The sequence below is a fragment of the Dipodomys ordii genome, unplaced genomic scaffold (genome assembly GCF_000151885.1).
Source record: "Dipodomys ordii isolate 6190 unplaced genomic scaffold, Dord_2.0 Scaffold56, whole genome shotgun sequence".
NCBI classification, from domain to species: Eukaryota; Metazoa; Chordata; class Mammalia; order Rodentia; family Heteromyidae; genus Dipodomys; species Dipodomys ordii.
Window position 1 is genome coordinate 5,190,735 of NW_012267272.1, and position 15,687 is coordinate 5,206,421.

A 15,687-nucleotide genomic window follows, 5' to 3' on the forward strand; every position below is an offset into this window, starting at 1 on the left:
AGGAGGAGGCTACAATGCTTGATAAGAAATGTACTCATTATCTTGCCCATGTAATTGTAACCCCTCTGTACAGTATTTTCACAATAAAAAAAGACAAAAAAATTAATGTTCCTCTTTTTCTTGAACATATAGCTAGAACTTACATCCTCTAGGCTCCCTTGCGGATAGCTGTAGCCATATAACCAGTTCCTAACCAATGTAAAGTGAGGATAGTGTTAGTTCATTAAGTTCCTCTATGCTTTCTTTTGGCACAATGATTCACTGGAATGCCAGCCTTGTGGTGATTTGGGAGGGCAGGAGGTCTATTGTTTGAGGTATCAAAGTATCTATCCAATCCATCCATTCATCCATCCATTCACCAAGATGGCCCTAAACAGCTATGTGACACAGAGCCTGAATTCCCATCCAACAACCTGGAACAGTCCTGGTCTATAACCTAAAGAAAAACAAATTCCTAGTATACTAGATGATTATATGCACTAACCTTTTACTTAGAGTAGCACAGTTTACCCCCAACGAATACAGGCTCCCTCGGTTATTTTCATCTAAATTTCTTTCATTACCTGCATCTGTCTCATGTTTCTTACAATATATCAGGCATCAAGCCTTATCACTTAAATGGTGGTTTCTCTCTAAACTCTAATTCTGATACCCATTCTAGTTTATTTGAGGTGTGTCTACCTTTAATCCTTCTAAAATACAGTCACAATTGCTCTTTACCCTTGTTCTGAATGCTTAGATATTCTTCCAAATGCTTAGGTGATTCTGTTACTTACCAAATAATCCAAATTCATACAGAAGTGGAGGGACAAAGGGTAAACAAATCCAGCAATGGTACTCACTAGACATTATGTTGAAAATGAACTACATAACTTGTACATGGGGAAGGGAGGGGAAAACTGGGAGTAAGTGGCATTGTCCAAAAAGAAATGCACTCTACCTGACTTATGTAACTGTAACATCTCTGTACATCACCTTTATAATAACAATAAAAAGTAAAAAATGTAAAAATCCAAATTCAATCAGATATACTAGACCTTCTGTTAGTGATGCATTAACTTCTATTTACCTTTATAAGTGTTTATCTCTTATTTCTCTTTCTTAAACATGCCCCATTTTCTCCTTCTTTCTTTTTCCTTTTTTCCTTCCATCCTTTCTTTCCTGTTTTGTTGGCAGCCTCTATCTGGGGACATCTTTCCTGCTTCTTCTCAATATATCTACCTTGAAATATCACCTTAAATAACATGCATCTCAAAAAATGCCCATCTGTGTAAGACAAAAAAGTAACATCTATTTCTATATGAAAGTGATAATTTTTCATGAAATGTAAATGTGGCAATATATAGAAATACATGCCTTTATGCAGGTATACATATATTTATATAGATAGATTTGTAATGATAGATATATTACCTAAGGGTAGGGATAGCAATACAGTTTTATAGATATGAATATAATTGCTAGCTCAAGTTCTACTTAAGTCCTATGATTGGTTATAGATCAAAAGATAAAGGTAGTATTTATTTTGGTGACCTTTCATTCATGCTTTCTAAGGAATTGTAATGAGGTCTCCCCTGAATCTACCATATTTCAATTAAAATATTGAATAAACCTGCATACCTCCAAAAGTATTTACTTATATATCTGTAAACTAATCCTTGCTTTCACATATGAGAGCAAACCCGTGTCCTTTGTATCTCTGGTCCTAATTTAACTTCACTTAACATAATTGTCCAAGTCCTAATCAAGTTGCATTGTATTCAAAAAATGCTTTGTTGTATGACAATTCCTTTTAACAACCCCCATAAAGAGAAATTCTTTTTAAAGATAGAGGTGGGGGAATTTTAGAGATTGGGTTTCACATACAAAGAATGCCCTCATACCAGAAACAAATAATTACCCCAAATGGAGGTACTGGCTTGTATAAACAATATTTTAAAACAGTAAAAATTGCTAGGTACCGGTGGCTCATGCCTGTAATCCTAGCTACTCGGGAGGCTGAGATCTGAGGATGATGGTTCAAAGCCAGCCAGGGAAGGAAAGTCCATAAGACCCTTATCTCCAGGTAACTACCAGAAAACTGGAAGTGGTGCTGTGGCTCAAGTGGTAGAGCACTCATTTTGAGCTGAAGAACTCAGGGACAGCACCCAGGCCCAGAGCTCAAACCCCATGACCGACAAAAATAAAATTACAAAATATGTACTCTACAAACTGTATATAAAAATCACAAAGAAAAAATGGAAATTGCCTCCCCCATAAAAATGTTAAGAAGATACTAATAGGTACCTAATTGTCTTGGTTTAAGTTTATATTGTACATACAAGTAAGTGTTTGGCCAATGAGCACTTGAAATGTGGTTAGCACTAACTGTGAAGTGCAGGCAATATAAAATCCAGTGTTGGAAGAATGGGGGTGGAAAAAAAAAGTAAAACATCTCATTAATAATTTTCATATTGATTATATCTGAAATGATTAGCTTGGGTTAAGCAAGATATGACATGCGAATTAATCTACAATTGTTATAAGAAAATGTATAACTAATTTATAATGCACACCTATTTCTCCTAGACAGTATTAAACACTCCCTTTCCACTTGACAGAACACGTACACCTAGACACTCACCACAGACCTGTGAAGCTACAGGATTCTAGGATTTCTCCCAGAAGCCAATGTGATCCAGTTTAAAATACTCTCCATTTCAGCCACTAAAGGAGAAATGAGTCTGTCTTACCATTCACATATCCAACCAATCAGGGCTCACAGATTTGCCTAGGCAGGGCCTCCTCCTGCTCTGCCATGTTCTACTGCAACACTGATATCTGATCAACCTGACAACTTCTCTGAAACAGGGATCAGAGTGAGGAGAGGAAGGGTGGGAGGAGCTGTTGGTGATGTCACCTAAACTGAAGCTGGGATGTCACCTAAACCTGACAAAGAGCCTGGGTCTCCAACTACTGGCTTAGGAAACAGGACTGAAGTGAGGATGCATGCGTGCGCACGCGCACACACACACACACACACACACACACACACACACACACACACATGCAAAGGCATGGCCACATGCGCATACCCCTGCCTCCTCCTGGCTCTTCATTCAAGGTTTCTAAAGATAAAATGACCTACTTTCATAACCCAGTTTAAACCAATCCTGTGTAAAGATTCTGGTCTCTTAATCTTGTCCTCAAACCAAACTGTAAGGCAGTGAACCAACTGCCTAAGATAAAGTGCTTCTTCCCTTAGTATCATCAACTATAAAGATGATCTGGATCAAGGATCATTATTTATGCTGGGGTTTTGTTTTCTACTGTGCTGGGGAAGGAAGGATGTGTTCCAGGGAAGAGAAAAATAGTAAGTTTAAATCAAGGATTTCAACCCATTTTTTTAATGCCCTTTAAGGAAGAACTTGGCTTTCTTCTCACTGGGGCTTGCTTTAGGCAATGTAATAGGCAAAAACAAATGATAAAACAGTGGGGACAGAAGGGAGACCCAACCTCCTGTGCTCTTGGCTCTCATAATAAAGCCAGAAGCCATCTCTTAAGTGTAAATTCAGTCTCCATTGCAGAGGTGGCATGTGGCATTTTAAAAACACACATTATCCGAGGAATAGGCACACATCTAAATGGGCTAACTCACTCTAAAGTGGGAACTTGGAATCCAGCCCGGTAGATGAGAATATTTTTTTTTCCTTTTTGGGCATCACTCCCTCCCTTTCTAGTAATTTAGTTCCTTTTCTCCAAAACGGGCTTGGCTGACAGGCATGTCATGGTGTCTGTCACAGGGAACAGCCCCTGCGGGGCATCACAGGGAAGGTGAAGAGAGGACAGACACTGAGAGTGGAGAGGTCAGCTCTGAGCTGACACAATGCACTGCATTAGGAAGAAGGTGGAGATTTGCTTGGCCTTAAAATAGTAGGCACCCATTTCTGTTTAGATTACCCCTGGGAATGGTATTTAGGAAGCTGTTCAGGAACGGGAAGTTACCTGCATGCCCATCGGTTCCCATGATATATCTCCTTCCCACTGATGGAGGAGAAAAGCTGTAATCAATTCAACCCCTAGTAGCAGGAACCAAGCAGCCAATAGTCTGTCATATGGGTGTTCTTCCATGTGTGGGGGGCAAATATGAAAAGCATGGATTGTTTCAAGTCATCTGAAATCTGAGGGCTCAAAGAAGTCAAATGGGGTTTTCTAAGGTTTGTGTGCCAACGCTGTACGAGCAGCACTATGGTGAGAAACCCAATATGCCTGACATGAGCAGACTAAAATGATGAGCAAGGCCCAGAAGAGAGCAAGAGAGGGATGTGTGGAGGAGAAATAAGAGTCCACCATGCTGGATTCAGCTCTGTCATTTTAGAAGACTCGGCCATAGTAGTGAAGACCGACTTGGAAACTGAGACCCCATTAGCGTTTCTATGCATGATAACATGAGGCAGAAAGCCCTGCACACAGGGAGGGAGGGTAAGCACTGGCAGAGGATCACTGAGAATCTGAACAGTGATCATAAAACCCTGACCAAAGCACTGGAAGAGAGAAGGGCCTGGGCTTTGAGGAAGAAGCTGAGCTAAGGAAGAGAGGGTCCATATCACTAACGAGGGAAATGAGAAAGCACAAATAAAATACATGAAGGAAACTGACTCTTCCAACACAACGCACCTGGTGACACTCTCTAGGTGCCCAATGTCCAAGCTCCACACTCATCTGTGTGTCAGGAACCCCACAAACAGAGTACCTCTCAAAGCCCTGTGAGATGGGATCTTAAGGAAATATTGCATCCCTTTGGAGGTCTATAGTGCAAGCACTAGAGTCAGATCGGGAGCCTGCCCAGCAAATCAGAACCTTCAGAATGAGACTCTGATTCCAGGTTCCTCCTGACTTATCTTACAATCTCCAATGCAATGCCAGCAGCTTTTGCATCTGTTTTCTCAGAGGTGATTAGAAGTGACAATTGGGAAGTCACACTACTGGGGCTTTTGAGATAAGCGCCCCCTCCCTCGTCCCCTGAGTCAATGGGTTACTGAGAACATTTCTCCCCAGGAGTCACAAGGGCAGAGAAAGCAGACAAGGGAATCCTAAATCAGCTCTGCTCCTCTATTCTTCGACCACAGTCAAGACCTTTAGAAGTATCTCAGGGTACTCTTGAGGCCCTTAACTTTGCCCTTTTATGTGTGGTGCTGGGGATGGATTCCCAAGACAGGCTAGGCATGTACTCTACTATTGAAGTACACTACTGATTTTTTTCTCTCTTTCCAAAGATTCTTGACATCATTTCCTTTATTTGGGGAATAGTTAAGTCCTTTATCAATAGCAGAACATTGCTCATTTAATCCATAGAGTCCAGAAGAGTGAGCTGATGACGGAAGAATTGTAAGTCTCTGTTTTTCCACTTTTCTACAAGGACCTAAACTGGGGTAGAGAAAGAGAATGGTCAGAACTAACAACTGTTCTTGCACTTGAAACAGAATAAAGAAATCCCTGCTTAGATCCCTGGAATAGAAGAACAAACTGACATAATACAAGTGAAATTATTGAAAAGTACTTTCAGTATAAAGAGCCAAACATTTTAAGGCAAAATCAAATAACCTAAAATCTTAGCATGCACACACACACACACACACACACACACACACACACACACAGAGCAAGAGAGAGAGAGAGAGAGAGAGAGAGAAATACTAACAGTCTGTTTCTTCCTCTTCTGAAATGAATCTTTCACATGGCAGTAATAAGGTAGTATAATCCTGGCCAAAGCTTGGATTCTGTTTGCTAGCACCAATATTAGATTACAAAGGTATTTGTTTTCAGAACAACATCTCCTGACTCCTTATTTATTTATCAGATCTCTATGAAACACCCTTTGCCTTTCTCTTTCACCTTCAGGGTTAAGTATTTCCTAAGAGTTCCCTGCCCTACTCCAATTTCAACCATCCGCCATGACAGGATGCCCACACTCAAAGAGGAAGGGCTGAGTGAGGAATAAAGACCACCACACACAAACCTGGCCTTACTTCCTGTTTACTTTCCCCTTATTCTGTATTGAAGCTCTGATCACTACCACTACCACAGTTCCATTGCAATAAACACTACAGTACAGGAATCAGAAAATAATGGTGGCTAGTCCAACAGTGGCTCTTCACTCATAGTCTAGCGGCCCTACCCCAAGCCCTACCCAGAATGTTCTGGACACAATTATGCTGCATCCTAACTGTTCATTTCTTTTCTTCCCATTGCATTCAAAGCTCCTTAAAGACAGAAACCATACTATCCTTACCTCATGATCTCAGAACGATCACACAGCTTCTAGCACAAGCAGGCACTCAACAAATGTTTGATGAATTAATAGACTCATTGACTACCTGTGAATCAATAAAACTACAGACTTCCACAGTTTATAAAACAGACTTTTACACTTCCAGCCATATTTGAACCTAATACCACCCTTTATAACCACCAGAGGACTGGTGGTTTTAAGCTACAGGATGTCTATCTACAAATGAGGAGGCTAAGAGAAAGTAGTATCTGGGCTAAACCAGGCAAAAAGCAGAGAAAGGATGTCATGAGTATCCCTATCTAACTATTCCTCACTGGAATTCCCTATCTCAGTAATGACCTGCCACTTTAGATCAAAGGTATGTTTGGAACATTATGATCTGAATATTTAGGTCAAAGGTCTGTTTGAAACAACCTTTAGGGTGCTTCATTCCATTCCTAAAGAATTATCACTGGCCCATGCTCATTCCTCTGTGATCTTATCTACTTGCTTGTTTATACAACTGATTCTTTTTTAAAAAAAATTAGGTGAACATTGGTATATATGTACTCTTTATTATATACTGTATTTTGTATGATTACTGTATAAACTCTATTGAGGTATTACTATGGACTGTAGTATAACCACTGAACATATTTTATAATCTATCATCTATTAAGTGTAAATGTATTATATACTATATTATAATTGCCCTAAAATAAAGGGGAACGCCAGGAAAGAGAATATAGTCTTCCTGAGCACAATTCAACATATTCAAACGATATCTCAGCAGTCTCTGTATTATAGTATCTCCATCAAGGAAGAAGTTGTACCTCTATTTCATCCAATCTTTCTCCTGACAGGTCATAAATGTAGGCAGCAGTTACATGCTGCATGTTATTACAGAGTGTTAATAAGTGTGACCTATGCATGGTGGCATAAGCTTATAATCCCAGCATGCCGGAGGCAGACGCAAGAGGATTGAGATTTCAAGGCTAGTCTGAGCTACATAGTAAAAACTCTGTCTCAAATAACCAAGACATGGGCATGTAGCTTATTGGTAGAATATATATACACACATACACACACACATTAATCAGTGTGTGGCTAGAGGAAAAGGAAAAAATATTCTAATATAAAGATAATGAAATCATGGCATATAGGCTTTTTTTTAAAGCATCTATATCCAACTTATTTCAACAATAATAAGGCAGTCTTCCCAACAAATGGCACTAGGGAAATTATATATCCATATATAGAAGAAGGAAACCAGAATCCTGTCTCATCAGTTACAAGTATCATTCCTAAATGGATAAAAAACTTATATGTAGAACTTGAAACTCTAAAATTATTAGAAGGAAATATAGGGAAAAGGCTTCGGGACTTTGGAATGGATAAAGGTTTTCTAGAGAAGAGTCCAAGAACACAGGAAGCCAAGCCTAAAATAGACAAATGAGTTCACATAAAACTTAAAAGCTTCTACACAGCAAAGGAAACAGAGTAAAGCAATGACCTAGAAATTGAAAGAAAGTACTTTCAATCTATACATCTGGCAAGAAGTTAATACTCAGAATGCACTGGGTATTCATAAAGCTCAATGGTAAAAAAACAAATAATTCAATATTTAAAAACAAGCCAAGTATTGGCTCACACCTGTAATCATAGCTACTCAGGAGGCTGATATCTGAGGACTGCCCTCCAAAGCCAGACTGGATAGGAAAGTCTGTGAGACTCTTATCTCCAACTAACCAGCAAAAAGCTGGAAATAGAGCTATGGTTTAAATGGTGGAGCACTAGCCTTGAACACAATAGATCAAGGACAGTGCTCAGACCTTGAGGTCAAGCCCCAGGTCTGGGCAAAAGGGCAAAAAAAAAAAAAAAAAGAAAGAAGTATACATTTCTCAAAGAACATATAAAATGTCCAGAAATATATGGAAAAAATTCAACATCAGCCATCATTGGGGAAATGCAAATCAAAACTAGGTGCAATCATATCTCAACCAAGTAAGAATGACTCTTATCGAAAAGATTTTAAAAAATGAGGAGCTGGTAAAGAGATAAGAGTACCAAGAGTCCTTGCACACTGTTGGTGGGGGTGTAAATTAATACAATCATTGTGGAAAACAACATGTATGTTCCTCAGAAAAATTACAAATACAATTACCATATGACACAGAAGTCCTCAAGTAAAGATCCAAAGGAAATGAGATCAATGTCAAAGAGACATCTCTTCTAAAGCACTAAAACACTGTTCACAGTCTCAATGAAATGGAAACCATCTAAGTATTCTCAACAGGTGAATGGATAAAGAAAATGTGGCACATGTACAGAACAGAATAATATTCACCCCAAAAAATGGAAATCCTGTCATTCACAGGTATGTGAAGTCAAGTAAGACAAGTATAGAAAATTGAGTGTCACATGATCTCACTCATAAGTGAAATAGAAACAAGTTGATTTCACAGAAGGAGATTTCTAGGATGATGGCTATCAGAGGAAGGACAGAGTATGGAAAGAGAGAGATGGAGTAAGTAAGATGGGTAGTAAGTTATAGTTACGTAGGATTCATGTAACCAGCGGGTGATAATTTATAGTTACATAGGATTCTATTCCATGGTAGGGTGACCATCAATAACAATAATGTACTGTGCTTTTTTAAAAATGCAGAACAAAGATTTCAAATATTTTTACCATAAATAAATGATTAAAGTTTAAGTAGCTATGCTTACTCTGATGTGACTACTACACTGTATACATAGGTAATGAATCCTCACATGGTACCCCTAAGTGTGCATGATTTTTATATTTTTACCCAGTTAAAATAAGAATAAATTTAAAAAGAAAACTCATGCTGGGTGCTGATGCATCTATCTGTTATCTGAGCTATACTTGAAGCTGAGATGCAGAAGATAGTGATTCCAGGTCAGGCCAGGCAAAAGAAACAATTCACAAGACTCCTTCTGAACAGAAAAGGCTGAACATGGTGAAACAAGTCTATCAGGCTAAGTATGCAAATGGATGATTATGGTTCTAGCTAGCTTAGCAAAAAGTGCTGGTGGCATGGCTCAAGGGGTAGAAAATCTGCCTAGCAATCACAAAGCCTAAAGTTCAAACCCCAGTATCAAAAACTGAGAAGACAAAAACAAATTCAACTCCCCCCAAACTGGAGAAGGACGTGGATTTTCCTTCTGAACAGGCCATCAGAACGGGACTAAGAAGTTCAGGGATGCCATCTTCTGCTTGACACAGACTTTCTTTCCATGGCTTCAGGCAAGGGCTAAGTCCAGAGTTACAGCTATCAGCCACCACAAACTCCAGGTCTAAAGACTTTGGAGAAAGTGTTCCAACTGATTTAAGAATTTCAACCTATCAGCTACAGTTTAACAGGTATAATGGATATGTTCTAGTTAAAATGCTAATCTCAGCTAAAAGATCCAACCCACTACAAGCCCCAGCTGCCTGGAAGTTGGTGGGCAGGAAGAATGATGGATAGGAGGACTTGAAATGGCTGGAATATAAAGTGAGGTCACCTTCTATTTAAAAAAAAATGGTACTCCCAAAAAAAGAAGTTTTTGATTTTATCAGTTCCATGATGTTGCTAAGAGTTAGTTGTGTTTATTATACCACCATCAATTTTGTAGAAACCAAATAAAGCAGGGTTGGGGTGTAGCTCAGTGGTAGAATGCTTGCCTAGCATTCTATAATAACTAACTAAATAAATAAAGCATATGACAAGGTACTGTTTATCTCATAACTCCAAAGCCAGGTAATAGAGTTTCAAATGATCAGTGTGAAACGTTCATTTTAATCCCAAACACATGTGATCTCCTACAAAGGAGCTACATCCCTAGGAATTCTGCAAATGGAGCTATGACTTACACATCTAAAGACTGGTCAATGACCAATATTGAAAACGATCAAGTAAGTCTTTCTTATAGCTACTATAACCCTGCAAATAAAAACAAGATGAGCGCAGCATGCAGCTGAAGTTATGTTGAAGTTAAGAAATAAACAAAACAAAAACAAAACCCCCGACACCTACACTCCAGTCCAGAGTAGCTCTGGGCTCCTTGGCTGGACCATTTGCCACAGGAAGGCTGAGAGGATGTGCAGGAGCCAGGTGCTGGAGGCCTGCCCGGGAGATTGCTTTCCTGCAGCAAGAGGGGGGGAAAAGAAAGAAAGAAAGAACAACATGAGAATCTCATACAGAGCTCAAACTTTCTCCTGGGGTAGGAACAATGCACAGGTTAGTCTTCCATGTCTGAACCCATTTAAACTGCCTTGGAACCTACCTCACTAAGGATAGGGGATTTGGGGCTCCAAAGACAGGGAGTTTGAGGAATTCATGGTGGGGAAACAGGGCTTCAGAAAACCAGAATTAAAATGTGAGTCCTGATGTAGGATAGGAGGCAGGAATGGAGGTCTCTTCTAGATAAAGAAAAAGATGTAGCTAGGGGCCAGTGGCTCATGCCTGTAATCCTAGCTACTCAAGAGGCTGAGAATATGAGGATCGTGGTTCAAAGCCAACCTGGGCTGGAAAGTCTGTGAGACTCATCGCCAGTTAATCACCAGAAAACTGGAAGTGGAGCTGTGGCTCAAAGTGGTGGAGTGCTAGCCTTGAGCAAAAAGAGCTCAGGAACAGCACCCAGGCCCTAAGTTCAAGCCCATGACCAACATTAAAAAAAAGAAAAAAGAAAAAGATAGTAGGGTTTAGGCAAGCTGGAATATGTGGGAAACACTCAACTGCTACAGACTCAAAGCAAGCAAAGTGACACCCGAGGCCTTCTATTGAAGCTGGGTATAGCTAAAAATCCACAATCACTCTTCTTCTCTCCAGAAAAAAAAATCTTTCTTTATTCCACAGAGGACCACTGAGCTGGTGGTTCTACACAGGGAAAAGAATCAATTTACATCTGCAGAGAAGTTGCATGTGCTAAAAGATCAACATCTTACCAGAGCCTGAGGTAAGAAGATATAGACATATACATAAAGGTGTATGCATATGTCCATGTGGACAGACAGACAGACAGACAGACAGACAGACAGACAGACAGACAGACAGACAGACAGATAGATAGATAGATAGATAGATAGATAGATAGATAGATAGATAGATAGATAGATAGATAGATATAGAATTGTGGGCACATATATGTATATATATATGTATGTATATATATATATATATAGGTAAATATATGTGTACATGCAGATACAGTTTTTTTCTATTCTTTTTTACTGGATTCTAGGCTTGCTGGAGGGAATGTGATAAAATTCAGGTCAGAAAAGAACACAATGAATGCAGAGAGATTGAGAATGTCCACCCTACCCGTGGCCTGCCAATATAAGAAATAGAAGGAGCTGCATTTGCAAAGCAAAATATGACTATCCTCATGGGGCGGAATAAGAACAGCAAGAAAAGGGAGACAAGCAAGAGCACCTGGGGAGAGCCGTGGTGTTGTACAGAAAAACAGAAGCTTCATGTTTGAATGGTCCCATCAAAAACATCAGACATTTACAACAGAGTGCCGAGTTGTAGACTCAACAGTAGCTCCCTGGAAGGGAGAGGGCTTTCCCTGGATGGTGGTGTAAAAATGTGGTCTGCGAGGCCCTTGAATGAGAAGTCTTGGGAGGTAGCTGCTCTGAGTCCTGAATCAGACAGAGGTGAAGCTGGTCTGCATGCACACAGGCCGATGGGAAGGTATGCACACCTTGGGTGGCAAGTTCTGTTGAGCAAGGATCTTTGGGCAGGTTGGAGACCAGAACTTTCTCAGGCTCATCCCAGGGAACATTGGAGGGAAAAGACAGCAAATCATTCTCTACTTCTAGCTGGCTCTTTGCAGCTTGTCTCACATAGCATGAGCATGTCAACAGGAATCCATCCACCATCTCTGAGATTAAACCTACAAGCCTGGAACCTAGATCCTAGATACTGTCACCCACCTCGCCACAAAGAGGAAAAGGATAGGCAGAAAAGAAGAAGAAGAAGAAGAAGAAAAGAAAGAAAGAAAGAATGAATGCAATGAGGACGATTTATGGGGGATGACATCATAGGGGAATCTCAGGGGGAAAAAAAAGGGCACCTACCCCAGAAAAGGGGAGGGATGGCTAGAACACAATGCATAAGTTCGTTGAACCCTAAAAGTGTGTTGCTTCTTCTCTTCTCCTCCCTCTCTCTCTCTTCTTCCCTTTTTCCTTCCCTCCCTCCCATCTTCCCTCCTTCCTCTGTGCACATTCACTGACTTCCAAACTTCCATCGAGAAATTCAACCTGTGAAGTTGAGTAAGATGAACAGCAGACCCCACATCCAAGGAAAGACCAAGTGGAATCCAGCAATGAATGCAAGATGATGCCTAGCTCCAGTGGCTCACACAGGTAATCCTAGTGACTTAGAAAACTGAGATCTAAGAATCCAGATTTGAAGCCAGCCAAGGCAGACACATCAGCAAGACTCTTCTCTCTCTACTTAACCTGTTAAAAAGCCCAAAGTGAAGGTGTGGCTCAAGGGGAAGAGCACCAGCCTTGAATGAAAAAGCAAAGCAAGAGCACACGGCCCTGAGTTCAAACTCCAGGACCAGTCTAGAATTTACATGGGTGAATTTACATGGAGGACATTCGCATGTACGCATGCATGCACCACCATTCATCAATTATCAAGTATCCTGGAGAGCTCAGCGAGTCCAACCTATTGTTCGCTTTTCCTCAGGCTCTTGTATTCCTATTCCGGAAGTTCTAGAAACAGCCGATAGGACTTTGGTAGTTGAAAGTGAGCAGGTCAAGCTTGAGGTAGCATACTTTCAAAAGTACCCACAGGCAGCTTTCTATAATCCCCAGGCATTACAAGTGTGCAGGGCTTTAATGAAGACAGACCAGTGACATGTGTTCCTTTTCCTCACTTTCTCCAAGGCAAATAGTGAACAGTATCAATTTTTGCCCCTCATACTGGTTTATTCCATACCCTTGAGCAATGAGAAAAGGAAAAGTGGAATTTCTTATATGGTGATCCTTCACCTACAATCACCCCTCTACCTGGGTTGAAGGAATTTTTCCAGCTTTTCCCATCAGCATTTTCTCTGGTTCTAAAGGGTCCTGTCTGGTCATTTATCCACAAAGCAGACCTCTCTGGAGTCATGAAACAAAATAGGATGGGTTTGCTCTCCAGTATTATACACACAGAGAGAAAGGAGAGAGAGAGAGAGAGAGAGAGAGAGAGAGAGAGAGAGAGAGCACAGTGCTCAAATACAGTCTTACAATGGCTTAAAAACTCCTAAATTTCAGGTGAATGACAAAGGAATAAAACTTACATCTTAGAACTATCCTTGACAGTTGTGTTCAGACAACAAGGAGAGGGGAGATAAAAAAATTCTACACTTAGGTACCAATAGAGACCCCAGGAGACAAATAAATTTCAAAACTCATCAATGGCATTTCAAATGGTAGAGCAATAGCCTTGAGCACAAAGAGGCACAGAGACAGTGCCCAGGCCCTGGGTTCGAGTCCCAGGACTGGCAAACATAGAAACAAAAGAAAAAGCTCATCAGAGCTTGCAGACCCTGACAACCAAAATCTTAATGAGTCTTTATTATTATTATCAAGAGAATCAAAATGTTCACACAATCAAGTCAGGAAAAAAGGGAACTTAATGTCATAGAGGATCAATACGATTATAAGAAATCTAAAAACCATTGAGCAATGAATGATACTCAACTTTTTTCTAGTCTGTGAACAGGAAAAAATATGTAAAGCCTTTTGTAGATCATTTATTCCTCATTATAGATACAAACTTAAAGTTGATTCTGTGTAATAATAACAGAAGAAAATTGTATGTCTACTGTGCACATAAACATGAATTTGGAGGAAAAAGAAGAAACATTACAAGAATATAAACAGTAACTTCAGATTACAGATTTCTGTTCTTCTAAATAACCACAGGAGAAAATCCTTTGCTTTTTTCCAATCCTTCATATATGAAAACATGTCTTCTTCCAAAGTAAGAAAGTCATTTCATTCTTTCTTAGACCTAAATAAAATTAGTGTTTGTTATTTTTCTGCCTAAATTAATCTTGGTTGTGGAAGATGACATTTTAGAGTCTGGTAGAACCTACTGTGTGGCTGGAGGGGTAAAAGGTAATGGCTTCAATTGCTTATATATATATATATTATATATATATATATATATATATATATATATATCAGTGGGTTTCAACTTCTCAATCTTTTTTCCTGCTCAGAATCTTCCCCAACCCACAGTTGGCAAAGCTGTGAAATGCCAACGATTCTATTAATTTCACAACAACACTTTGTAGGGAGTGACTATAATCACAAAAGCATCTCTGGAAAGAACTGTGATACAAACTGTGAAAACAATATGAAAAGTAAATCTTGTATAATGCAGCTTCAAGAGCATAAAGCCACAGTTATGTCAATTACCTGACAGGAAAGACCTCTAACGTATTTAAAGAATACCATATATTTTAAATAGTATTCTATTATTTCCCTCACCCCATTCAATAAGACTATAAACTTCTAAAGAATAGCTCTCAATTCATCTACTAATTTTATTATGTTTCCCTAGCCTAGGGTAGACACGATATATATTCAATAAATGCTTTCTGAGTTAATGAATGAACTTGACCAAGAAGCTAAGTAAAGCAGCTGTTGATTAGATCAAGAACTGAGAGATTTGATTAGGATGATTTGAATTATGTCCTAGGCTTTACATTTCAGTGATATTCTTTCCTGAGAGGAAAGCTCTTTAAATTATAAATGCAAGGCCAAGCACTGGTGGCTCACGCCTGTAATCCTAGCTACACAGGCAATCTGAGGATCATGCTTCAAAGTCAGCCTGACCAGGGAAGTCCATTAGACTCTTCACTGCAATTATCTACCAAAAAGCCAGAAGAGGAGCTGTGGCTCAAGTGGCAGAAAAATGCACTGACACAATACCCAGGCCCTGAGTTCAAGCCCCAGGACCAGCACAAAAGACTGAACAGTTTTATGTAGCCAACATTAGAATGGTTTCTCATTGTTACAATATTTGACAAGGGCATATGATTCAGTGTACATTCATTCTTACAACATCTGTGCATCCTCTCCAAAATCAAAACCTTGAAGACCTGCACATGAATGAATACATGTACACAAGTAGTTTATCCAGGGACCCTCTAATTGACCATTTCCCATCTCCCTAGATTCTCTCTGGTTATCACTCTGACTCCAGCTTTACATGGCTCCCATGTTCAGCCCATCCCATCTTGCCATGATTGAAAACACAGCAAGGTTCCTGCTTACTGAGTAGAGACACACTGAAGAATCAGAAGGTCCCTTAGCCAGGACATCTCCTAAAGATGGACACATTTGAAACTGGAAAACTCAATTTCTAGAAAGAGTCAGCTGTCTAAAAATGTATTGTGTATCTTGGTCTAATTCCCCAAGCG

The 15,687-nt window shown here is 39.8% G+C and overlaps 1 protein-coding gene across 1 annotated transcript in view; it reads right to left on the reverse strand.

The window, feature by feature from the left end:
* Dgki (diacylglycerol kinase, iota) overlaps nucleotides 1-15,687 on the reverse strand; it is a 423,919-nt gene that overhangs the window by 275,666 nt on the left and 132,566 nt on the right. The window contains exon 3 of the mRNA XM_013021551.1: nucleotides 10,293-10,401. Coding sequence (XP_012877005.1) covers nucleotides 10,293-10,401 — 109 coding nt within the window. The remainder of the gene's footprint in view (nucleotides 1-10,292; nucleotides 10,402-15,687) is intronic.